Source organism: Urocampus carinirostris, chromosome 13 (assembly GCF_059441175.1).
Source record: "Urocampus carinirostris isolate Australia breed hairy pipefish chromosome 13, RoL_Ucar_1.0, whole genome shotgun sequence".
Classification (NCBI taxonomy): Eukaryota; Metazoa; Chordata; class Actinopteri; order Syngnathiformes; family Syngnathidae; genus Urocampus; species Urocampus carinirostris.
Window position 1 is genome coordinate 5,504,649 of NC_142361.1, and position 27,812 is coordinate 5,532,460.

General features: G+C 40.2%; 1 protein-coding gene across 5 annotated transcripts in view; it reads left to right on the forward strand.

Annotated features, from left to right (window-relative positions):
- The window catches only part of ehbp1 (EH domain binding protein 1), a 278,859-nt gene that overhangs the window by 204,673 nt on the left and 46,374 nt on the right, over positions 1-27,812 (forward strand). For all 5 annotated transcript variants that reach the window (XM_088351022.1, XM_088351026.1, XM_088351024.1 and 2 more), the window contains 4 exons: positions 3,111-3,271; positions 16,323-16,461; positions 16,808-16,908; positions 20,894-21,017. In XM_088351022.1, the coding sequence (XP_088207148.1) occupies positions 3,111-3,271; positions 16,323-16,461; positions 16,808-16,908; positions 20,894-21,017 (525 nt within the window). The remainder of the gene's footprint in view (positions 1-3,110; positions 3,272-16,322; positions 16,462-16,807; positions 16,909-20,893; positions 21,018-27,812) is intronic.

Consider the following 27,812-nt stretch of genomic DNA (forward strand, 5'->3'; position numbering starts at 1 on the left):
CACGGTTCCTTGAAATGTCTTAAAAGGCCTTAATTGATATTAAAAGGTCTTGAAACAAATTTTCAAAAGTCTTAAAAATGTAAAAACATTAATAGAACTTTTCTTTGCTAGAACTAAAACTATTTAGTAACATTAATAAATTGCCTTTTTAGATAATTTACCGTTTTACTTTTGTGGCAACATAGCATGACCATAATAACGACACTATCAAAAAGTTGATGTGGTCTAAGTCAGGCCTTTTAGAGTAGACGTACAGTATGTCTTAGGTCCTTCAATACACATAGCAACTTCAGTCAGATACGAATACTTTGGACCATGGGAAAGTGTCAATTTAATGATAAGTGGCTGTCCGACAAACGTTTTTCGCAATGACTAAAAGACGGCCAGGTAACGAGTGTGTATGTATATATATATATATATATATATATATATATATATATTCCACCCTGGTTATCCTGGAAGGGGAATTACCACTTGTGAGGCCCCTTCTCAAGGTTTCTTTTTTCCTCACGCTGAGGTTTTTAGTTTTTCTTTGCCCTCATGTTAGTTTAAAATCAGGTAATGGTGTAATTGTAATCCTGTGCAGTCCTTTGAGACATTTTTGTGATTAAGGGCTATATAAATAAATGTGACTTGACTTGACTTAGCATGTATGTATGTATGTGTGTACGTGTGTGTATGTGTGTGTGTGTGTGTGGGGGGGGGTTGTTTTGTTAGCTTCTTTTTTTTTTTTTTTGCCGACCTGGTCGTAAATTTGATTCCAAAAGGCATTAAAAAAGGCTTTAAAAGTTTTGAATTTATCTTGCTTTAAACTGTAGTAACATAAATCTGCTCAATTTTTTCTTCTGTGTGAATATGTTTGTATTTTCCTGTTGATGTGTAAGGCTCCAAAAGGAAAACATGAAAACAAAACGCGTCTTTTAAGAGCACTATCTCCGCAGCTTTGGTGTTCCACTTCGTCATTGATGTCAAACACTTGAGTCGTCTTCCTATTCTTGAAAGAACCTAATAATTAAAAGTGGAAGCACAGTGATGATCATGCTGTTTGAAGAATAAAACAAACAAACAACCTATTTATCCTTAGATTTGTTGAAAAGCTTCAATATTAACTTGCATACTTGCGCAAATAAGGAAACATTATTCCGCTCAAAGCCCGTGTAAACAAAGAACAATATAGCAATTCAATAATATAGTTTTAAAACACACCCTAAATACTAAAATATGAACAAAAAATCATTATTTTAAAACGTATTAAGTACAGTAATTATGCAGAGACCAAACCTAGATGTAAAAAACACATGTATTTAAAATGAGCATATGCTTCTTCCTATTCCTTTTCGGACATGTTTCTTTCACATTTTTTTTGACTTGTTGTTTTTGTTTGCTTTTTTAAATCATGTTCGGAATAAAGTTTCATTCATTCATCCATTCATTCGAAATACTTGTTGAGCTATGCCTTTAAAATAAAATAGGAACAAGGCATTTTACTTCTCCAAACTAAGGAAAATAAATAAAAAATAAAGTGAATGACCCGGAAAAAATATATATATAAAATGTACGTACATACACGTTAAGAAACATCAAATTAGAAGAATGTAGCAAAATGAATAAAATGATAATAATAAAATATTATTTTTCTGCTGGTAGATAATTTTACTTATTTTAAGCATTCATTTTTCTTGTATCACAATAGACTTTACTAAAAATAATCACCAAAAACACATTTAGGTCCCCCCCACTCCCCCTTCCCACCCCCAAAAAGTTGTTATTATTTATTTAGTATTTTACGATCTACTTATTATTACCGCTTTGCCAAAAAGTTCGGTTAAAAAAATGAAACTCTTATTCCTAAGGGATAGCCTATAAATATCAATTTCATGAAAGCACACACAGGGTTTGTACAGGTGCTTGAAATCATTATAAATACTTCAATTTGAACGTTGCCCATCAGTGGTTGAAAATGGCTTTAAATCCGGGTCAAGTTTCTTGTAAATGTTTGAAATCTTTGCCAAGTGTGCTTAAAAATGACGCTGACACTGTTCTCTGGTGTCTTCACTTTGCCATTGCATTCATTCTTCTTTTGTGAGCAGTTGCAATTAGTTTTATGGCCTTGTCCTGTGAACTTCCATCGCCCTCTATGGACAGATGCATGGTAGATCTAAACAGGGCACTGTGAAATGCGTATTGGTGCAAGGACTTCCTATCAATTTTGGACATTTATAATGGGCCACGCAAAAGTAAAGGTAGTGTTTCCCAGTGGTAAATTGTAATGAGAGGACTTCCTGCAACTGAAAATGTAAGCTACATATTACTGTCATGTATATCCCACACCTATGTGGGGAGAGACCTGTTTAAAAAAATATATGTGCGATTTACTGAAAATCTAAATACCACATGTCTTGATAAATGCACAGGCAAGATGAAACATTGTATATGTAAATCAGGTATATTTGCGGCTCTGCAAAATAAATGATTCACACCGGATTTGTTCTTTTAGTGGTACTGGAGAAGTTGAAAAATTTGACTTTGAAAGTCCTTAAAAAGTGCTTGAATTGGATCACGAAAAAGCTGTATGAACTGTTATTTATCCATAATCATTTTTGATATGGCATATATTTTTATGTATTTCTTTATCTATACATATATTTCTACATAAAGCAAGATTAGTCCTCCATAGACTATTTGCTTGTTTGACAGTTTAGAGTCTCAGAATGATTAAGAATGTATTTTCACTGCTTTTCACTCATACTGTGTGCCTGGGAGTGCATATGATTGAAATTGAGTCCTGTGTCATGCATGCATCAAATCCAGCATGACACACCAAAAGGTCATTGTGTTCCTCTTTCATGTGCCTCCACGCTGCGCAGCTGACTATCTGGAGTGCTGTACTCGCCACTCCTTCGCTGCAAGTTGCCTCTGGAAGGTGACATAACTGTGGAGAAAAATCACATACTCAGCAACAGTCAATCAAAACTGATATAATATCAGGAAAGATGCCTGCCTCAAATGCAGATAGGAGAGGCAGGATGTACTGTGTAAATTTAAAACATTATATCATAAGGATTTTTTTACTGTTCTAATAATGTGTTTTTTTTCTGTGTTTGATTCAGGAGCAAACAGCAAGCACGTAGACCTAAAATTAAAGAAGCTGAGCGAGATCAGACCGAGTCCTATTACTACCACCGCTGGCCCATTATCCCCATCTTCTTCTTCATCCACTGCAACTTCATCTTCCTCCAACTCCCCACTCAGCCCTGGAGATGGAGCGGAAGTATGTAGTCACTTCTGTCACTAAGTAGGACATACATAGAGTTAAATAGTCTACTGCAGTGGTTCTAGTCTGAATTGGGTAACATTTCCTTTTTTGGCAGAGTGATAAACCTCTCGAGTGACCTAAATTGAGTTACTGTAAAGATTGTGATCCTGGCCAAACCTGTTCTTGCCTGAGGGAGTAGAATGTCTTTTTGGAAATGCTGCTGAGTCAGCAAAACCCAAAATGTTGAATAAGATTTTTGGGGGCATTTTTTTAAATCTCTGGAAACCTTCCTGACTGCCTGTAAAAGATAGTATTTATATTCACTGTTGTCGTGGCATGGGGGAGTAAATGATCTGTCTTGGAAAAAATGATGAGTCAACTGTACGAAAAGTGCTAAGTCAACTTATTTGCCATTTTTTTACATTTAGGGTAAACTACCTGACTGTAAAAGATGGTGGTCATATCTAACTCTTTCACAAACTTACACACAGAGTGACAGCTGGGGAAACTTTCACTCCCCCATGGCACACTTTCATGGGTAGACAGACACACAAGCAAACTGACAAACAAAAGGATATTCATTTTTAGATCCCAAACAAAAACATTATCACCACCCTTGCTTTGCTCACTGGTGATCACCAAAGATAGCAGAATGTAATCAGGATTTATTTTTCTTTTAACAAAATGACTAGCGAAACTAAAATGGCTTCAAGTAATAAAATTCCCTTCAATTTTCAATTAACTGCATTTTTAATGAAATCCAAAATGCTTTACTTCAGTAACTCATTTTTAACAGACTTAACATGCTCAAACATAAAATTAAAAAGTGCAACATTTTGTTGGGCCGGGCGGCTCCTCTGCTGTTCTGTCTACCAAAAAGCTTACTGCGGCTGTGATCCATTATCCCAACTTCCCCAGTGTGGCTTAAGGGGTACGTGACATAGATGGGTGAGATCTGAGAATCTAAAACACAATTTGGGGCACTATATTAGGAGACAAAATGAGAAAAAATATGCACCAAGAGATAGTTCGTGATAGTATTGAACAGAATTATAAAGTATTTACCATCCATCCATCCATCCATTGTCTTCCGCTTTTCCGAGGTCGGGTCGCGGGGGCAGCAGCGCTAAAAGGGAAGCCCAGACGTTCCTATCCCCAGCCACCTCCTCCATCCGACGGGACCCCCGAGGCGTTCCCAAGCCCGGGGGCCTCCTGCCGGTGGGACATGCCAGGAACACCTCCCGAGGGAGGCGTCCAGGAGGCATCCTTATTAGATGCCGAGCCACCTCAACTGGCTCCTCTCAATGCGGAGGAGCAGTAGCTCTACACCGAGTCCCTCCCACAGGGCCTCCCGAGCAACACGGTCGAATGCCTTCTCTAAGTCCACAAAACACATGTAGACCGGACAGGCAAACTCCCATGCACCCTCAAAGACCCTGCAGAGTGTATAGAGCTGGTCCAGTGTTCCACGGCCAGGACGAAAACCACACTGTTCCTCCTGAATCAGAGATTCGACTTCCTGGCCGACCCTCCTCTCCAGTACCCCTGAATAGACCTTACCAGGGAGGCTGAGAAGTGTGATTCCCCTGTAGTTGGAACACACTCTCCGGTCCCCCTTCTTAAAGACGGGAACCACCACCCCAGTCTGCCAGTCCAGAGGGACTGTCCCCAATGTCCACGCGATGTTGCAGAGGCGTGTCAACCATGGCGCGCCCACAACATCCAGAGCCTTAATGAACTCTGGGCGGATCTCATGGACCCCCGGGGCCCTGCCACCGAGGAGTTTTTTGACCACCTCGGTGACTTCAACCCCAGTGATATGAGAGCCCAACCCAGAGTCCCCAGGCTCTGCTTCCCCAGAGGAAGACGTGTCCGTAGGATTGAGGAGGTCTTCGAAGTACTCCACCCACCAATTCACAAAGTCCTGGGTCGAGGACAGCCAGCTGCTTCCAGAGTCCCACAGGCCAGGAAGGCCCGATAAGACTCCTTCTTCAGCTTGACGGCATCCCTCACCGCCGGTGACCACCAACCGGTCTGAGGGATGCCGCCGTGGCAGGCACCGACTACCTTACGGCCACAGCTCCGATCAGCCGCTTCGACAATGGAGGCGTGGAACATGGTCCACTCGGACTCAATGTCCCCCGCCTCCCTCGGGACATGGGCAAAGTTCTGCCGGAGGTGTGAATTGAAACTTCTTCTGACAGGAGATTCTGCCAGCCGTTCCCAACAGACCCTCACAATACGCTTGAGTCTGCCGGATCGGGCCGGCATCTTCCCCCACCATCGAAGCCAACTCACCACCAGGTGGTGATCAGTTGACAGCTCCGCCCCTCTTTTCACCCGAGTGTCCAGAACATGCGGCCGCAGTTCCAACGAAACGACGACAAAGTCGATCATCGAACTACGGCCTAGGGTGTCCTGTTGCCAAGTGCACATATGGACACCCTTATGTCTGAACATGGTGTTCATTATGGACAAACCATGACGGGCACAGAAGTCCAATAACGAAACACCACTCGGGTTCAGGTCAGGGGGGCCGTTCTTCCCAATCACGCCCCTCCATGTCTCACTGTCATTGCCCACGTGAGCGTTGAAGACTCCCAGCAGTACGAGGGAGTCCCCAGGGGGTGCGCCCTCAAGCACACCCTCTAAGGACTCCAAGAAGTGTGGGTACTCCGAACTGCTATTTGGTGCATAAGCACAAACAGCAGTCAGGACCCGTCCCCCCACCCGAAGGCGGAGGGAGGCTACCCTCTTGTCTACTGGGGTGAACCCCAACGTACAGGCGCCGAGCCGTGGAGCAACTAATATGCCCACACTGAGGGTCCCACGTCGTCCCTTCGGCTCTGCGCCCCTCACCACGGGCATCTCCAGAGTCAAGTCAAGTCATTTTTATTTGTATAGCCCTTAATCACAAAGAGTCTCAAAGGGCTTCACAGGTTTTTACACATAAGCAGTTTAGGTTATTCATATGCTATAGAGTAGAAGTGAGTTTTAAGCTTAGATTTAAACATTTCCACTGAGGTTGCAGATCGGATCTCAGGGGGAAGAGCATTACACAACATGGAGAACGTTCTCGAACCTGCGGAACACTTCTTGGCTCTTGGGATCCCCAGAAGACCGGCGCTCTCAGAACGAAGCCTTCGGGCCGGGACATAGGGGGAAATCAGATCTGAAAGATATGAGGGGGAAAGTCCATGTATGATTTTGTATAATAATAAGAGAACCTTGAAATCACATCTTAGGCTAACAGGGAGCCAATGCAGCTTAGCCAAAATTGGGGTGATGTGGTCGGACTTTTTTGTCCTAGTTAAAAGCCTTGCTGCGGCATTTTGTACCAGCTGAAGACTCTTGAGTCTGGTCATCGGAAGACCGGAGAGTAGTGCATTACAGTAATCGAGATGGGAGGTAACAAACGCGTGAATTATAATCTCCGCTTCCGACTGAGACAGTATAGGACAAATTTTAGCAATGTTACGAAGATGGAAGAAAGCGGTTCTAGTAATTTTCTGCACATGTGTTTTAAAGGACAGATTGGGGTCAAATGTGACACCTAAATTTTTAAGTGAGTCACTCTGTGTGATGTGACATTTGTCAATGATCACAGCAGTTTTAGAGAATAAGTCGCGGCATTTAGATGGACCAATAACTAACATTTCGGTCTTTTCAGAGTTAAGAGGCAAGAAATTGAGTGACATCCACTCTTTTATCTCAGAAGGCAAGCCTCCAAATTTGCACAGTTTAGTGTGGCAGATTCCTCCATTGGGAGGTATAGTTGAGTGTCATCTGCGTAACAATGGAAACTGATATTATACTTGCGAATAATATCACCTAATGGAAGCATGTAAATGCTGAAAAGAAGGGGGCCAAGCACTGAACCCTGCGGAACACCACAGGTAACATTAAAGGGCTCAGATGTCATTTCGCCATATTTAACCCAGTGCGTCCTATTTGAGAGGTAGGATCTGAACCATAAGAGGACAGTTCCTGAGAGACCAATCCATTTTTCCAACCGTTCTAGTAAGATATTATGGTCCACTGTGTCAAAAGCAGCACTAAGGTCCAGCAGGAGCAAAAGTGATGAAGCGCCAGAGTCCATTGCCCGTAGGAGATCATTGGTTACCTTAATCAGAGCTGTCTCAGTAGAGTGGTTAGCCCTGAATCCTGATTGCATTGATTCAAAAAGATTGTTCTCGGATATGAAATCATTCAGCTTCTGTGCCACTATATTTTCAAGTACTTTAGAAAGAAACGGTAGGTTTGACACAGGTCTATAATTACATAAGCTTTCTGGATCAAGGTTGGGTCGTTTCAGTGTGGGTTTAATAACGGCGGACATAAACTACACCTGAGGAGAGTGATATGTTTATGATATTTAGAACTGAAGGTGCAAGGACGCCAAAAAGACCTTTAATAAGTGAACTTGGAAGCGGGTCGAACTGGCAAGTCGTCGGTTTGGCCGTATTCACCATCTGTTTAAGATTATCGATTGACAGTTCACTAAAACGGGACAAATTCCCTGGACAGCCACTATGTCGTGCATCTATAGATTTCAGCGCTTTAGTATGTGTTGTATTAATACTGTCTTTAGCAATTTCTTCCTGTATGCATTGAATCTTCTAAGTAAAGAAGACCATTAAGTCATGGGCTGAATGGGTGGAACTATCTGGAATAGTCTGTTGCCTTGTAAGCGATGCTACAGTGTCGAAAAGGACTTTGGGGTTGTTCTTTTGTGACGCAATCACCTTTGAAAGGTAGGCTGATTTTGCAGAGGCAAGGGCCGCTTTATACTTCAACAGACTGTCACACCAGGTTTGGTGGAAAACCTCAAGCTTGGTAGCGCGCCATTTTCTTTCAGATATCCTGCATTCTTGTTTAAGGGATCTAGTTTCATCATAAAACCAAGGCGTGCGTCTTTTAGGTCGTGATTTAAAGCCGTATGGGCGCTACTGAATCCAGGACACTAGCCAGGGTAGCATTAAACTCATTCATGAGTGAGTCGATAGAGCCTTTGTATGAAGGAAAGGACGCAACTGCTCCTGGAAGACGATCGGAGAGCTCAGAAAGTGTGCCAGTGCTTATATTGCGTCCACTAAACCCTTCAGCTTTTTTAGTACTACATTTAGCTAGTACATCGAATGTAACTAAACAATGATCCGAGATAACTGTAGTACACGGTAACACCGTCATGTTTGAGGTTGAAACTCCTTGAGTCAGAACCAAATCTAGCGTGTTTCCATCTTTATGAGTTGGCAAATCAACAAGTTGGTTAAAACCAAATGTATCAATTTGAGACCGAAACGCAGCAGTGAGTGAATTGAGTGGAGAGTTCATATGCATGTTAAAGTCCCCCATAATTATAATTTTGTCTGCATAGGTTACTAGTTCAGACAAAAGTTCAGCAAATTCGTCCAAGAAAGCTGTGTATGGCCCAGGTGCGCGATAAATAGTTACTACATAAATTGACAATAGAGAGGACCGCATCACAAGAGCCTCGAACGCCTTGTAATTATTAGAGGTACGAGGAGTAAATTTGAGCGTTTTTTTTTTCTGAAAATAGTGCAACACCGCCACCCTTCTTCAACGTGCGTCCCACGTGGCTACTCACGTAGTCTTGAGGAGAGGCGTGATTTAGCGGTAAAAACTCGTCCGGGCGTTACCAAGTTTCTAGAGACCGATACGGTTAAGTTCATAATCGCGAATAATATTATCAACAAGTAAAGCTTTAGGAGCGAGCGATGTAACATTTAAAAGACCAAATGTTAGCTTTGCTGAATCATTTAACTTAGCTGTAGTCTTTGTCGAGATCGTCACAAGATGTCGCCATTCGGGTGCGTTGGTCTCTCTCTTTCTTTTTTTTTTTTTTTTTTTTTTTTTTTTTTTTTTTGTGGAGTGGAGTGAAAGAGAGTCCAACCCCTCTCGAGAGGACTGGTACCAGAGACCAAGTCGTGCGTGGAGGTGAGTCCGATTATATCTAGTCGGAATTTCTCAACCTCACGCACCAACTCGGGCTCCTTCCCTGCCAAACGTTCACACAGAGTGACAGCTGGGGAAACTTTCACTCCCCTATGGCACATGGCGTATGTAACGTTCCATGTCCCAAAAGCCTGTTTCTGTAGCCGGGGATCGTCGCGCCAAGGACCCCTCCCTTGGCCGCTACCCAGCTCTCTGCGCACCCGACCCCTTTGGCCCCTCCTACAGGTGGTGAGCCCATGGGAAGAGGGTCCCACGTCGTCCCTTTGGGCTGTGCCCAGCCGGCCCCCGTGGGTAAGGGTCCGGCCACCAGGCGCTCGCCAGCGGACCCATTCTCCAGGCCTGGCTCCAGAAGGGGACCCCGGTAACTCGAGTCCGGGCGAGGGAAATTGAGGACCAACGTTTTGTCTCATCATAAGGGGTCTTCTGATCTGCGTTTTGTCTGGCCACTCACCTAGGACCTGTTTGCCATGGGTGACCCTACCAGGGGCTTAAAGCCCCCGACAACATAGCTCCTAGGATCATTGGGACACACAAACTCCTCCACCACGATAAGGTAGCAGATCAAGGAGGAGTTAAGTATTTACAGTGAGCCAAAATTGATGTTGAACTTGTAAGCTTGTAAGCTTTTTCAAGTGTGCCATAGGGGAGTGAAAGTTTCCCCAGCTGTCACTCTGTGTGTAAGTTTGTGTTCAGACATCTGTGTGTAAGTTTGTGTTCAGACATCTCGTTCAGTATTTGTATGCTCACCTCCAATGTAATATTAGTAGGAGTAGCCACTATCGACTGTGACCTTTTCCAGTGCAAGTGTGTGTATCTTCTGATGTAACTATTGAGTCACAATAGTATGTCAAGTGGAATGAGGTGACCATGTGTATGTGTGTGTCGCCGATTATAGGGGACACTTTGATCATTGATTCACATAAACACCTTCTTGTGTTCAAAGCCAAAAAGGGCTAAGTCCTTTACAGCTACTGGTGTGTCACTGTGTGCCCAGGCACGTGTGTTTGTGTTTGTGTCCCCGATTAAACTGCAGTCATGGCATCATATTTTAGATTAGGTGCACGATTGTGCATGCAATTTTGTTGCATCATCATATAAGGTCTTAGCAAAAAAGACACAATAGCAATAGTGTTTTGGGATTTTATTAGATCTTTACTAAAATGTGCTGACAAAAAATATTTTTATATCAGTAATTCTAATGATCTAATGATTCAGATTCAGATCTACTTTATTGTCATTCTAGTACACGTGTATACAGAACGAAATGTCGATACATCTGACCCGCACAGTTTCCTCGAATGTACAGATATAAGTAAAAGTTGTATTGTATTATGGCTACGTATAGTATTTTACCATAGTGCCGATAGTGCAAGAGGAGTAGCTAACCAGATGTGCAAAATGGGCATTCAGGTTAACAAGTCAGGTAAACAGTAACATTAACACTGTAACAATAACGCTGTAAGTACAATAGTGCAGAGAGCAAATGTGCAAGGAGTGGCAAGCTATAAAGAACTGCCTGTAGTGCAAAAAGTCAGATTAGCGGCCGTTTAGATTTCAGTTGTGATTAGATGATCTGTGGAGCAATAAGTTGCCGTCTTATTTTACTTTATGTATTTTGACTCACAATTTTCCATGATGCACGGCACGGCGGCTGGGTGGTTGGCGGGCAGTCCCACAGTGCGGATGTTCAGGGTTCAATCCAGCTACCGCAGCCTCCCCATTTGCAGTTTGCATGTTCTTGCCATAGCTTTGTGGGTTTCCTCCGGGTACTCGAGTTTCCTCCCACATCCCAAGAACATGCATGTCAGGTTAATTGACCCGTTCAGATTTTCTTTGGGTGTGGAAGAGTAAACGAGTTGTATGTATCTGTGCCCTGCGACTGGGTGGCAATCAGTTCTGGCTGTCCCCTGCTCACTGTTTGAAGAAAATGGCTTGATGAACTTATCTCGACATTTACATGGTTTAGTATGTGGCCAACATCACCAACTGTAAAATACTTGAAAAAATAACATCCATTAAAATGCATAAGAATACTTTTAAAAAAATACAAATTCAAAAAGGTTGATACAGTTAGGCCCAAAAATATTTGGAGAGTCACATGATTTTCACAAGTTGGGCTTTACATGAAAACATGTTGGACTTGAAATGAAATGCAGACTATACTGCTTAATTTGAGAAGTTAAACAACAACAACATCCGACTGAAAATGAAAGAATTGTGTACATTTTACCCGTAAACATTCCAAATTTTGAAGTCTCAAAAATGAATGGACAATTAAGCGTATTCTTAACCAAAATGTGTTTTGACAATATTTAATTGCAAATGCTTTTGAGATAATCACTGCCTAAAATCTGGAACCCTTTATACATCAGAATTTATCCCGCTACTTTAGCTGATGTAATGTCATCCATGGACTCGAGTGACCATGCATAAAAGCCATGAAAACCCATGTCATCACACTGTCTCCACCAGATTATGTGGTGTGCTTTGGACTGTCTGCTGTTCCAATTCTTTCTTTAAACTTTTTTCTTCACACCATTCTGGTACAGGTTATTATCCGTCTCATCTGTCCATAGAACACTTTTCCAGAAGTGGGCTGGCTTGTTGAAGTGTTTTTTTCTTTGTCAAAGTCAAGTCTGGCCAGACTATATTTTGAACTGACAAATGACTTGGATCTAGTGGTGAACCCTCTGTATTTACTTTAATTAAGTCTTCTCTTTATTGTAGATTTAGAGACAGATACACCCACTTCATAGAGAGTGTTCTTTACTTCAGTAGATGTTGTAAATTGATTTTTCTTTACCATGGGGAGTGTTCGGCATTCTTTTTTGGGGGGGAATATACCAAACAATTGATTTGGCTTTTCTACCTCTATTTTTTTTTATTTATTATTTTTTTTAATCTCACCATCTTCTGCTTCACCTCCATGGAGCTCGTTTGAGGGCATGAAGTGTGGTCACAACCACAGCTTCCAAATGCAAAACCACACACCTACAATCAACTCCAGGCCTTTTCACTTCTTAATTAATGACATGTTAACAACGGAGGAGCCTTTTGAGTCAATTACAGCCCTATGAGTCATTAGTCCAATTATTTTGGTCTCTTATGACAGGGGTATAAATAATGTAAAGGGCTTTAATTCCTATACCATAGTTTTGATTTGAATGTGGAAAGTCTCAATTTGCAGCCAAAATTGTGCACATTAAGACCATATTCATTACATGACTGTATTTTGGAATGAACAACTAAGATAACCAAACCTGTGTCACTGTTCAAATAATTTCAGGCCCAAGTGTAGTTTAATAGGCAAATAATGTGTTTTAGAATTATTGATTTTTAGTTCACAAATCAAATAGATATTGGTATGGACTATGAATTAACCAACAATACAGGAAACATAATCGGGCCTTTTGATTTAAACTGCTACATCCAACAAAATAAAATTTCACCATCATGAGTATTGAATTTGCAAGATTCATATTGTTGAAACATTATATTTAATGTGCACAACAGATTATACAATATATAGTTATAGTTATATTTTTTTATAATTGTATTTGAGCCTAAACAACTTTCTTCAAGCTTTACTCGTAAAGCATGGTTTGAAGCAGCAGACACACTTTATGAAAAGGACACAAGTCCCCTTAAAAAGGTTATTACGGGTTCTTTAAACCATTGAAACTACATAAATTTTAATGTGTTTTCAAAGATTGAAAAGTGCTTTGATTTTATGTGAAGTACTTGTAAATCATTGAAATTGTTGCCATGTTTCTGCACAAGTCTGCTTTGCAACGACGTCGACTATGCTTCCTGATGGCTTTGCCTTTCCTTTGCATTTTTTCCCTCTTGATTAACGGTAGCTTGCATTAGTTTGTATGGCATTGTCCCATTAAACGTCATCGCCCCCTATAGGTCATGCCCAAGAGGACTTGTGCTTGCTACACTTAAACAGGACACTATGTAATGTGTACTATTGCAACAATTACAAAGCACTTTAAAATGTAAAGTATAATGATTATTATAATTGTAATTATGGACATTCATTATGGGCAATGCAAAAAATTAAGGTAGCATTTCCCAGTGGTAAATTATAATGGGAAGAACTTCCTGCAACTGAAAATGTAAGTAATTTTTACAGAACGCCAATACGTGGAGATATTTGTCTAAAAAAAAATCCATTTGCGATTTACTCAAGATCTAAAAATCATATAAAGTAAGATTTAGAATCCCGTATGTAAATTGCAGATATTTCTACAAAATGCCGGATTCACATTGTATTTTTTCTTGTAATGGTACTGGAAGAATTGTAAAACTTAACTTTGAAAGTCCTCAAAAAATGCTTGAATTTGGCCCTGAAACCTGCTTGAATTTTAAATTGACAAGTCTTGCATTCATTGTATTTTGCCACACGATTTGCCTAAGCGTTACTGAACAATTGCTTTTTCGCCGTTTATTAAAGCAAACACAACAAGAGGAGACTTAAGTGCTTGCAATGTGAGTCGTGAGTTGGATGTTAACGAGTCTTGTTGGTTTGCACAGCGCTTGACAATCTCTTGCCGTCTCAAGCGGCAGAACATGTTTGCCCCTAATTGTCGGCTTTATTACACTTTTGGCCGTCCTATTAAGAGTTAGCAATTGCCTCCATTGCTTTCTTTTTCCACTTGGCTTGGCTCGTTTGGAAACGCGCTAATAAAGCATTTTTATTTGGTGCCATTTTTTATGCATGTTTGATAGCAGTAGAAGCAAGATTGACGCATTTTAACACATGCTCACTTTGAAAACAATAGCCTTTCTACCCGTTTTGCATAATTTGAATATATTTTCTGCCTCAGGGTTTTGTTGAAAGTCAAGTTAATTGACTCCTTTTTTCCTACCTCGAATGTGTGTGGGTGTGTGTGCGTGTATTGTCAATGTTGAAGCAAACAAATAAAGGAACCTTGTTCCTAAGGTATCACGTTTTAGCAGACTATGCATCGGGACCTGTACGCAGGTGTGTTTGTGCTTACAGGTTCAAATGTGCGCAATTGTGTTGCATGTTTGAAGTATGTACTTTCACTCAGAGTTATGTGCAGAGCTCATACAGGTGCTTGAAATCCTTGCTAATGCGTTGAATATTAATGTTGTGTTTTCAATATTTAAAAAGTGCTTGAATTTTCAGTAAAGTGTTTGTAAATGCTTGAAACTGTTGCCATGTTTCTCGGCATTCCAGATTGATACCCCACACATTAAATAAGGAAAAAAAAAAACAAGTTGCTTCAAAATAACACCATCAACACTGGATCTGGTGGCTTCACTTTTCCATTCTATTTCTCCTCCTCTAGTGAGTCATGATCATTTTGGCGTTGTCATGTAAAGTGTCATCGCCTCCTATGTGTGGCGCCCAAGTGGTCAGGTGAAGAGACCAATATACCGGGTACTGGAGAAATTGAAAATTTGCTTATAAGTGCCTAAATTTGGCCAAGCCTGCCAGCACCCATCCCTTTCCACTCCGTTTTTTTTTCAGGGTCCGGGTTTGCTCCCGGTTAAGTCTAAACTTTAGACAGTCAGCATAAGAAGAGAAAACATAAATAGATTTTGAACTTGCAAGGAGGACCGGGAAAGCTTTCAGACAAGAGAATTGTATCCCGTCTATAAGCCCTCCTATGGAGAGACCCCTCTTTTTATTAAACTTTAAAGGTTAAAAAAAAAAAAGATCAGTCCTAAGGGGTGTGATATTCAAAGAACGGCAACCAAATTGACAGGTAGTGACAATGATGTGATGGTCAAAACAACAAACAACAGTGGACAATTATCATCAAAATAAGAAACTGGTATCCTATAAAATCTCCTTTGCATTTGTCCAATACTAAAAACAAAATTATCAAAATGACCAACAAATTTTTATCTTAACAAGAAATCCTTTTGCTGACCTTGGGCCTTTGTAGCTTCACATTAGCACTTTAAGTTTAACGTATCGTCAGTAAATCGTTATCCATTTGGATTAATGGAGGGTTTGGGACACGTGACAGAACAATGCAACATATGGGTCGCATATGCGATTGAGTGATCATGGCGAGCAGATGTATTCTGGCTTCTCTTTCAAATTGAAAAGAAGTTGATTTTAGAACTGCAACGGTGTGTCTTCACCCGTGAGACAGTGTTGCTAAGGTTGTTTTGCCTACATGAGTTTAATTGTATATGAATGTGTATTAGCCGAAAAAGACAAACATTTTGGTTAAGATATCTAAAGTGTCACCTTTTTCGCTCACATTTGGGTGGACGTCCAGGAATAAGTAGAGCTACGTAACCATAATCGTTGTCATAACTCACTGGTGGATTTTGATGTGTTGGTGCACTTAATGTTTTTCTATTAAGTATGGTAAAAGAAAATACCACTTCATGTTGATTTTTATTGACCAGATTGACATAATGTCTTTCTCTGAGGTTTGTCCATATTGGAAGTGAGCCACATGCCTTTTTCTTGTGGTAGCAGACAGAAAAATGCAATTGCATGGGATTAAATTGTCTATATTGTCATTGATTATACATTGTAAAACATTGTATGCAACAAGATTAGACATTGCATTCCAGAATATTTTAAAGAGAAAAATAAGAAAAAAGTCTGTCAGAAAAAATAGGCCCAAATATTTATAAAGTAGTGCTTTAAGACTGGCCAAAGTTAAGATAAGAGTGCAATTAAAGAATAGTGCATCCTAACAAGAATAGTGCATCCAAACAAGAATTGTACATCCTCACAATATAGTGCATCGTAACAATGCTAGCAATGTCGTGCCATCAAGACTTCTTACCTTTGCAGTGTTCTCTTTATTTCTGGTTAAGCGCTTTAGATTCTACTTTTTTTAAGTTAAGCTAGTTTGAAGTGATGTGTAGACAGCAATTTCATTACAAACAGGCTTCAACAAGTGTTTATATGAGGTTTAGTTACCTATCACATTATGTCACTAGTGGTCTCCCAGTTAATTTACATCTTCCCAGTTCAAGTTGATAGGGTGGATCTTCATTTAAAATGTGTTTTATATAAAATTGGATGATTGTAATGTTTTATCCTGTAGTCTAACAGCATCCCGGCCTCATTTTGTGCTTCATACAGAATAACGCAGAGCAGTTGCGAGCAGAAAGACTGCGTCGTGCCACAGAAAGGCTGCGTAGCCCCGTGGTCTTCAACAAAGAGTCTGCAGTCAGAAAGACGCAGCTTAAGTCTTTCAGTCAGTACGTGGACAACAGACCAGGTAGGTCCATCTGTACCATTACAAGTCATTAAAATGACATTTTAACAATTGTTATATTTACATAAAGGAGGATTAAGATCAGAATTCTTGTTTTCAGACCAATTCAAACGAATGTTTTGCATGATTAGTGACAAACTTTAACCAGGAATGCATGGTTTTAGAACAGTAGTGGGAAAAGTAATGTCATTACACAAAAAGACGTTTTTGCATTTAAATTTTGTCATGAAATAAACTATTTCATTGCGTTCACTAACCGCACTCAATGAAGTTTTGTGCTTGTTTTGTTCCCGCTCCAAAAGTGTACTCCATTGCTGAGTCCCATCTAATTTTTGTCCATTTCTTGCAGAGGTTAAAAGACAAAGGTCTGCTCCTGAGGATATGAAGAAAGCTGAAGAGCACAACTGGTCGCAAAATGAGGTCGACATCTTTAGACCATTTGAGGAAGAGGTTTGTTTATTTAACTTACTGCCTTTTTTTTTCCAAAGGTGAGCTGAAGAATAGGATGTTCCTAGTTATGATTGGATAAATACTGATCCTTCTACTACTTGAATATCTAAAATGTTTTTCTTCCTGTGATTTGCTGGTGTCCCCCCAATAAATAAAAAAACGTAAAATACCCATTAATTGTGAAAACTTAATATTTTGCTCTAGGTTTCAATACCTGATAGATAATCAATGACCGAAAAAAACAAGTATTTATTTAATCACAAGACAATTGTAAAAACAGTGGTACCTCACTATACGAGCACTTTTACAGACAAAAATTTGGATACTTTTTTTAACAAAAATCTACCTTGCTTTACGACGGAAAATCCAGTTCACAAGCAGTCCCAGAGGCTACCACTAGAGGCCGCTTAGCCCTCGTGATCACTCACCGTCATCAGTTCAGTCTAGTTTGCCCATGCGCCTACCACCATCAGGCACCTGATTCCACGCCCTCGGTTATACCTATAAAACACTTGTATTCCACAGCAAGTTAATTTTCTCTTTAATCACATTTACAGCATCTCTTTTTTTGTGACTTTTTGTAAGATGACTAAAAAAAGAGAATGATCACAATAGAAACAAAGCAAAACGTAGTAGAAAAACATGAGTGCGGTGTTTGTGAGTGACCCAACCAAGTAGTACAATCGGGAAGTAGCAAGCGATGTTTAAAAAGCAGCTGAATTTTCTGAGGGAGGTTATATTCCTGTTGCAAAAAAACAGAGAAGAGAAGGACGAACCAGGAAAGAGCTTAGAGAGGTGCTTACCAATTGGTGGGAAGTTGCTGCTTCCGTTGAGAAAAAAAAACATCCAGAAAAAGTGGCAACAGGTCGTGCCGCAGCTCTATTTAATGACAATTGCCTTACGCATTACTGTTACATTTTTAAGGGGAGTCAGACACAAATCCCCTTGGATTGTTTTTTTTTAATAGACCTTTTTTAAGTGATAGGGTTGCAAGTCCAGCCAAAAGGGCAAAAGAAGGTGAGGAATGAAAAAAAAAAAGTCCTGTAAAAAACTTGTGTGTTCACGTTCATTTTAAGTTACTTTAATTTTAAGTGTACAATAAGTGCTTTTGTATCATCAACATTTGTGCGCAGTCACTCCTACCTACGCAGCATTCACATACCTTCGTTACAGCGACTCATAATAAGCTCGCGTTATATTTTGTTAATATCATCCTATTAAAGAATGTGAGTGTGTTTTTGACGCTAGCCACCCCTTACTAGAGGGATATGGCTCGGATATATGCATACATACACACACCATCTTATTCATCTTTTTACTACCTGTGATTTTTTTTTCGTGTTTGATTGCTGTTCGTTAAATGAGCAATTGGAGCTACAAGCACGATCCCGGAACATATTAAGTTTGTATACAAAGGTACCGTAGTTTGAATAGTTGCACCCAGGAAAATAAAACAAAAACGACAACTGTGATTCATAGCTTGTAATATTCTACAACACTTTAAATGTTTATTTTTTTAGGAATAACAAATGCTCATATGCTTATCACTTTGGATTGATACATTTTTGGAGGGTGTTTATAAAAAAAAAATATATATATTATATATATATATATATATATATATATATATATCTCATCTCATTAGCTACACCGCTTATCCTCAGTAGGGTCGCGGGGGTGCTGTAGCCCATCCCAGCAATCAGTGGGCAGGGGACACCCTGAACCGGTTGCCAGCCAATCGCAGGGCACACGGGGACGGACAACTCACTCACTCATTCACACCTAGGGACAATTTGCACCGGCCAATTCACATGAAATGCATGTTTTTGGAATGTGGGAGGAACCGGGAGTGCCCGGAGGAAACCCCCGCAAGCACGGGGAGAACATACAAACACCGCACAGGAAGTCTGGAGCTGGATTTGAACCCACGCCGGAGTTTCCCAAGACATGAACTGTGCCGCACATGCGCTAACCACTGCCGTGCTGCCCATACATATATATATATATATATATATATATATATTGTTTGATTTTTTATTATTTTTGTAAAGGATACCCATTGTCCTTCCTCAACCTCCCAATTGATTTTGAGTGTGTACACATTGCACTCACTTAATTCCTTTTAGCCTCTGTTTAAGCTTGAGTGTGTTTGCGTCACAATGCTAAAATTTCAATGCGCTTGCCTCCTTCCGAGCAGCCCTTTTGCCTCTATTGCAAACCCTACATCCTCTGCGCACGCATACACAAACACACACATGCACACCGCAGCCCGGGCTTCAGGGTTAATGGGTGTTGAACCTTTCCATTATCCCGATCAGCCAAGAATTACCTGCTGAATGATGTTTGCATTAATATAATATATATGGTAATTTCCCTGCTCTTAATTACGGCCGGGCCGAGCGCGGCAAGGGGAGTGGGCTGATCATGTGTAAAATTGATTTGCCAAGGAGAAAAATATGGCGATAGAGCGAAAGGAAAGGGAGGCTACCAGAGGAGGAGGGCCACTGGGAATTGACACAGAGGCAGGGAAGTAAAAGTGCTTGCCTGTGTGAAACAAGCAAAGAAAAAAAAGCAAACTTTCCCAATACTTCTTCCAATTAAGCGGGGAAGTAGAGAATTATTCTATAACAGAATATTCTAAAACAGTGTTTCTCAACTGTTCTGATTCAAGTACCCACCATCGCACCCATTACAGGCTGCAAGTAAAACTTCCACTGAAGGAATTTTGCAGTTTAAACCTTATTTGGTCAAATATATTTATTTTTTAAACAAAATGAACAGCAAAACCGAAACAACTTTTAGTAATAATGTTCAACAAGCTGCATTTTTAATGCAATCCAAAGCACTTCACACCAGTGGCTTCAGCCATTTTTAGCTAACTTAACATGCTCACACCGAAATGAAAAACATACTGCAATATATGTGTATTTGTATACATACACATACATCAACACCACCCAAATAATGTGTTTTAACAGAGAAACCTCACCCACCGAACCTAAACAATCAACATTGACTATGGGTGGAAAAATACATTTCTTCAGTTGAATTTATTATCTACAAATTCCTTTAAATTACACACAAAAATCTAAAATGATTTAATTCCACAAAATTAGCTTTTCATTTATCAATTCTTATCAGTAGGTAAATACTGAAAAACTGTGCTTTGAAGAAAATTAAGCAGTACTTATTTCCACATTACCTGTAACACAAACCTGAGTTTAAATGATTTAATCCAAGATCCGGGCATGTTTTTTATTATTATCGCCATCGACGGTGAAGGAGATTAAAGAGACAGAGTGTGTTATTAAGCGCCTCCTAATACAAAAGAAAACATCAGAAAATAATAACCAACATATATCCGAAAATTGAATTGTCTTTATTGTCATTGATAAGAACATTGTGAGACATTGTATGCAACGAGGTTAGACCCGGCAATCTAGGATAATCATGTATTAAAGATAAGATTAATTTGTGTCAGGATAAATGGCAAAAATGTTTACAAAGTAGTAAATATTAGAGACTGTCCTAAGTTATAATAATAGTGCAATGAATGAATAGAGCATTGTAACAGTAGTGCAATGAAAAAACAAATAGGTTAAAAAATAGAAATTTTCTGTTTGATCGCTTGTTGAGGTTGGTGAAGGCCATGGGGAAGACAGGGTTTGTGAGTCAGTTTGTCCTTGTTTTAAAGGACCTGTAGTGCCTGTCAGAGGGCAACAGGTCAAAGAGGTGGTGGCCAGAGTGGGAAGAGCCTTTCATAAAGTTAATGGCTCGTCTGCTGTCAACAATAATATCCAATTTACAGTTATCGACCTCGATCTCAAATCCGACTACCCAAATATCACAGAACAAGAGACACCCATCATCTTATTAAAGCATTTCTTTTTAGGGTGGGGTTCAAATAACTCATTTTGTTGCACCCTCCATCACTCCATTCTCATTCCGTCTCTCTCACTCTTGCTGTGTTTTTACCTCCTCTCAGAAAGCGTTCAAAGACACCAGTCAGTATGTGGTGGGCGAGCTGTCGGCGCTGGAGAGTGAGCAGCGGCACATCGACACCCGGGCAGCTCGTGTGGAGAAGAAGCTGCGCTATCTCATGGACACAGGTACCCCGAGCCCAATTACGCTGTGAAAAAAAATGTTTTGCCAAATTGAACACACACACACACACATATACCGAGTGAGTGAGGAGTTTGCGCGAGAGGGAATCTTTGAAGCCCCCCTTTTCCTACAAGAGAGGGGTGTGGGGGAGACCTCTCTGGGCCGGGGTGATAAGGGAGCCCTTCATGGGGGAAACGATAACTGGGTGTGATAGCGGCCCAAAGTCTGCACCAGCGCCGTTTGGTTGGTTTTGCCAGCCGCCGACCCTGCACTCGCTCACTATTGAACAGTGCGCTCAACCGTGCACACACACACACCCTGCTTGCCCTGGTACATATCTGGCCTTGCTTGATATGATGTGTAAGGGAAGACGGGGGTGAGTTAAAGAGAAGCAAAAAGGATGAGGAAGGGAGGATGGAAAGGGGTAGGTGGCGAGGGCGGGGGTCACAACGCAATCCCCGTCACACTTCACAAATCCACGCGTACACACCCACAAGTACAAAAGAGTGGTCTTGGCCTTTTTTTTTTGTTTTGGGTTTTATTTGTGGGGGGGGGGGGGGTAGTTTGTACTATTTGTTTAATGGGTAAAGCCCTGACGGGATGCAAACTAGAACAGAAAGGAAAGACCCATTGTTTGCTTTTGAACAAGACCATCTCTCGGCTAAAATAAATACAGTATTTCAAGGCGCACCAGATTATAAGACGCAATCCCAAAAACGATGAAAGCAGATCTTTATCGATTTTGTTGGTATTTACTGGGGATGTCATGACATGAAACTTAGCTTAAAACACCTAGCGAGGCCTAAAGTACAACTTTGTAAATTATCACGAAAATCGTTCAGCTGTTTCATTACTCACATACAAACGCACACACAAATCGTGATATATAAGGCACACAGGACTACAAAGTGCATGAAATTAAGACCACTGTAAGAGCAGTATAACCGTTGGGCTTTATATACTGTACATATACTTTGTCTTTTAATGCAATAATGCATTATCGCACTATTTTTACTCAGGTTGCCAGCAACACTGTTCCAATAGGATTTGCTTCTTAAAAGTGTTTTTAGACCCCATAAAGCTTTTTTAAGTACTTAACGATGCAAGTTTAAAGAAAAGATACCTTGCATACTATGATTTTTTTTCTAATTATTTCAAGTATTTTTAGGTATCTCTTGAAGTTTTTATCCTTCAATGTTACTGTTTGCAGCCTTCAGAGTAAATATTTTGGCGCCTTCCCATGGAAATTAGTTGTTTGAACATAAACGGCTCATGATAGCATTTGGCCAATTTGTTATTCCCCTGAAAATATTTTGGATCCATCCATCCATTATCTGCACAGCTTATCCTAAGTAGGGTCGCGGGGGTGCTGGAAAACATCCCTGCTATCTTTGGGCTTTGGGCAGGGGGACATCCTGAACTGGTTGCCAGCCAGTCACAGGGCACACAGAGACAGACAACTCACTCGCTCATTCACACCTAGCGACAATTTGGACCAGCCAAATAACCTGAAATGCATGTTTTTGGAATGTGGGAGGAACCGGGAGTGCCCGGAGGAAACCCACGCAAGCACGGGGAGAACATACAAACTCCGCACAGGAAGTTTGTGCTTGGAGTTTAAAAAATTAAGTTGCAATCTGTGAACTCTCATACATACACAATTTTCATCCAAGGTACTTATCAAAATTCCAAAACTGCAATGTTTTATTACATCAAACCCTGCTGTTTGCAGATAAAGATATTCTGGCCTTTACATAGCTTAAATCAGCAAGTATAGAGTTAGTTGATTGCTTATCAGGGCCTGCAAGGCCTTCTTTGCTCGCCTAAAATTACCTAAAGCATGTGGTGTGATAGACAGGATTTTTTTCCATGAATACTTATTAAATAACTTAAATTGTCTGTCAAATTTCTTTCTTGCTTTCACCCCTGGTTACACTGCTTTCAGATCAGTGCTTTTACATTTAAGCATTTAACCAATCACATTTCAGCCTTCACTTGTTTCCAGGCTCAGAAATCTGCCTGGAGGCCATTACAAACAATTCTTGGCGCTGTGGTATGATATAGGTGTCGATAATTATTGGTTAAGCCAATCGGATTTTGAATCATGCCTGTTAAAAAGTGTAAGGAAATTTCAGCTAGGGGGCATTAATGCACAAAGGTCTAAAATCTACTATTCTACTAAATTAGATTAGCGTTTATTTTTTTAACCGAGAGTGAACTTTTAACTCATTTTAAGTTTTTGATGCTAAGCATCTTTAATGTCTAGCAACTCAGAATTTCTGAAAAACACACAACAAAATGTTAATTTGAAATATGTATGATCAAATAAACTATAAAATACAAGAATAAACTTAGTTATGTAAAACCCATTATTCCTGAAAACACAGTATTTTTTTAAATATATGCAGATTTGCAAAAAAAGATAAAATACAAAACAATTTTAGTCTTTCTTATACTCAGTACATTTAAAGTCAACACAGAATCCCTGAAAAAACCCATGCATATTTATCATAGAGCCGGTTCGTTCGAGAACGACAAATCACTAAAAGCCATATAGAATGACTAGGTGCGAAAACACGACCCGCGACTGTTTTACTGTAAGATAAAAAAAATACAATTTAAAACCTCTAAAATATTCAAAGAAACCTGTTGCTCCTATTCAGGAACAAGCCGGAATTTAATCCATTTGACTTGAAGTCTCGCATAATGAGGTTTCCCTTCCTCTCACCACCTATTTAGAAAGACAATGAACCCCATTCGTACTGTGAGCGAACACACGCGTGGTGTTAAAATACTCAAATATTCCAGTGTATGACAATAGGCCTTATCCATATTCACCAAGTATAGGCCTAGCAGCGTGCTAATGCCACTGCTAATGTGTGAAGGACAGCGCTCCCAGCGGTGCAAGAATAACAAGTTCATTAGTGTACGGGCTGTGCTGTCGCAGGAATTCCAATTCCCCCAACTCAGCCCCAGCACCTACCTCCTGATTGGCCATCGGGCCACGCTCATTAGAGCCCTGCAGTAATTAAGAGTTGTTAGAAAGTGAATTCTCCAACCGCTGATTAGGAAATTAAACTATTTACTGATTACATATTAATAGAAGACAACAATGGCGCCAGCCAAAAGCTTGGAAGGCAACCAAGGAATAAATCTGTGTACTTAATTACCACAAACAATGGGCGCATGGAAATGGGAGTTTGATGCGTGCACACTCCCCTGCTGTAATGTGTGTGATATCAGAAGACACTTGACAATTCTTGTTCAATTATCTCTATTATTTAATGTTCTGTGAACTGCCGCTGAGTAAATAAATTAACCACCCCAATTACTTTGGAGGCATCTGGGGAGGCTCTACGCCTAATAGAAAATGCTGCTTTGTGACTCAAATACAGTGCGGTTAAAGGGGGTAATTTGTGGGGGCAGAGGAGTTTCGGGAACATTATTGGTGTAAGACTACACAAAAAAAATCAGTATTCACAGCAATATTCTTCGCGTTAACTTGGAAGTATAATGGAATATAATGAAGGAGCAGATCCAAATATACTGACAGGCGATCACCCGAACGGGCCTTTTCACATTCCTAACTTCTAGTCAAATAGTTGGATCCAATTTGTATATTAACGACCATCAATACCAGCTACAAGTACTACCATATTTATTCGTGTATTATGCACACTTGTGCGTTACAACCACCCCTTATTTTTGATTCAAAAATGGCATACATTTTGTTTCACTCTTTCTTAGCTCGAACTTGCAATGGGAATTGAACCCGGATAACGGCTGTGAGCCTGCCGAATCCCAACCAATGGACAACTAGTGATGTACATTACTCATTAAAAGGCATCAAATTTCATCTCATCGTCGCGCAAGTTTACGCACGGTACCAAAGACAAATGACAGTGACTGACATGTGATAATGAGATAGAACGTAATACCTTTTCATATGTAATTTGTATCACTACATACAGTGGATAAGATTCATCCTACAAATATGGTAAAACCTTTTGCATAAGTGTATAATGCACACACAAAATTTTAGTTATTGTTTTTGATGGGCGCAAATAAATATGATAACTTAGCAGGGGTGGCGTGTTACGTTGCCATAGCTTTGGGCTGAACCCGCGGCCCAGCTTTTGTTTTCTTTCCGTCTGCCGCCTCAGTCTCTCCCAGACCTGATAACAATCCACAGAGCACCCGGTGGTGATCAGTAATTCTTTGCGCTCTTCTGACTTTCTTCAGAGTCCCATTTAATTGACGAATTTCTTAATATTATAACAAGCTGCTAAAATACTTGCTGTCGCTGTGCTTTGCAGTTTGTTTTTGGTGGACCCAGTGACTTGTGTGCCCGTCCACACCAGCCTATCAAAGTCGTGCACACAGACGGTCACGCTGACTCAACACAAACACACACACACAAATATTTTTGCAACCAGCCCCTATGATGACATTTGCTGTGTGTTGTGTGCTGCTCAACAAAATGCATGATGAAAATACGCAAATTATCCAAAACCATGGAAAGTTAGCCGCAATAAAGCTAGGGATTACTGTATTGACTTCCAGCCTAAAGTTTTGTCAGGGTGGAATAAGACAGCAATGCATTACTCTCATATATCAATAAAAACATTGATCCATTCACTTGGTTTGATTGAATTTAAGTGAAGACAGAAAACCTTGTTCAGATGAGTCCCACATATTCTATAATTTTGTATATTTATCTAAATAAGAACATTTAAGTGTTTCTCATAACTTCGGAGTCAACCTGTAACATGTCACCGTACAGTAGGGGTCGGCGGATCAATATTATCGATAAGTGCTTGAATTGGATCGATACTACTGTCTTGGGATCAATACTTTGCTCCTTCACTGATACCTTCAGAGCACCGCTTATCTATGTAGCTAGCGCAGCTCTTCTATCCCTCACCCAGCACTTTTTCTAATTTTATGCCTGAATGTGTAACTGACAGGCACACTTTAAGAATGTTACCCTACTTGGCCTACTGCTGCATCCTCCCTACCAAACAGCAGAGAGAGTCAGACTAACCCAAAACTAAATGCGACATAGGCAAACAGGAAGCGCAGCGCCGTTTTTTGTTGTTTTTTTCAAATACAGAAAAGGACAATCCCAGGTTGCATTTGTGTGGCAAATTGGCCTGCGACCGTGCCAACACAACAAATTGTCATAAACACCTGAAAGAAGCTCACCCTTTAAAACCCAATGAGCTGCAACCAAAAATCCAAGTACGTTACTGTTCCCGAACAAGACGCTCTAAATCCGTTTTTACTATGGCAACAGGGCCAGTAAGAGACAGTTAATACTTGTTGCCATTACTGACTTTATTGTCAAAATATTGTGCAATGGAAGGTACTTTAGCTGTCTTGTTATATTTTTGTTACAACCCTGCTTTTTTGGTTTAACTCTCTTGACTTTTGTTCTAAAAGGGTTGTATTAAATATATTCCTATTTTTTTATACTCTTAAAATTTGCAATATAATTTAAAAAAAAAAAAAAAACATTTTAGTGCCTTACATGTTTGTGCTTTATCGAAATTATAAACTACACGGCACAATCATTTACACTATTGTGAACATGTAAACGATATACGCCCCCAAATGTACATAGAGCAGTCCTTATTCTAATCCATTAATGGTCTAATCAGTAAAGGTGTGTGCAGTTAGGCTGCTCATGTAATATACAGGAACCTGTGATTCCCAATCCATTCTGTTCTTGTCTCCTGGCAGACACAAAAAGAGATTAAAGAAAGTGGGAGGAAAAAAACAGTTTCAATCTTATCGGCCGCCAAATGCGATTTTTAAATGTATGTTAATCTCCTCTCCTCCTTGCCACTTGTTTATCTCTTATCAAACATGGCACTAGGTGACGGCCAGCTTTGTGGCCACGCTATAAGTACCATTATTGGGATAATTGCAGCCATTGTGGCAGATTATACCGCCGTTTTCAAAGCAGGACTTGTGGGTAAATAGGACGCATATACAAAAAGGGGATTTTGAGCGTAAAGGCTACATGACATATTTGAATGCTTCTCCATCTCTACAGATTAACGTTCAATGCGACCACGAAAGCAAGGCAAAGGGACAATGCTGAGGTCACGAGCACACATGAATTACTAAAACCAGCAGATTCATGTAAATGTGAAATTGTTCGACCAGGAATGTGCTCCTGTTAGTTGCAAAATATTTAGTTATATAATGTGTTTTGTTGACAGAAAAGTGTCTCCGGTTTATATTTATACATAATTTTTTGGCAGTTAAAGCGTATTTATTGGCTTGTATGAGTAGTTTAAAACTGTTGTTAAATGTTAAATTTATCAGGGCAGAGGTGCTGGCTCTTAACAGCAGTGTTCATACTTATTTGCGTAGCTTTTATTCATTTTACATGAATGCTTAAACCCAAGGCATATCCTTCGTAAATGTCAATGAAAGAAATGGTGGATACTGTTGTTGTAGCATCTAGCTACTATCTATGGATAAATTAGTCAAACCCAATGATTTCAAGGAAAAAGCTGTGCGCCATTAGAGCATCACCTGCGTTGAGACGCAAAACTCTTCTGGCCTAATAATTCCTTTCTTATTTTGGCAGTTTTCACATCTGGGGTAATCTACCTGACTGCCTGTAAACAATGGCGTGTTTCATTTGAGGACCCCGGCTATATATTAAAGAGCAAACACACACACCCCAGTCTACTGTCTCCCGCACCCTAGTGAAATGGGATTCCTTCACCCGTAACATAAAGCTTAGCACCCCAGCAAAGGCGTTTCTATTTAATGTCGCTCTGGCC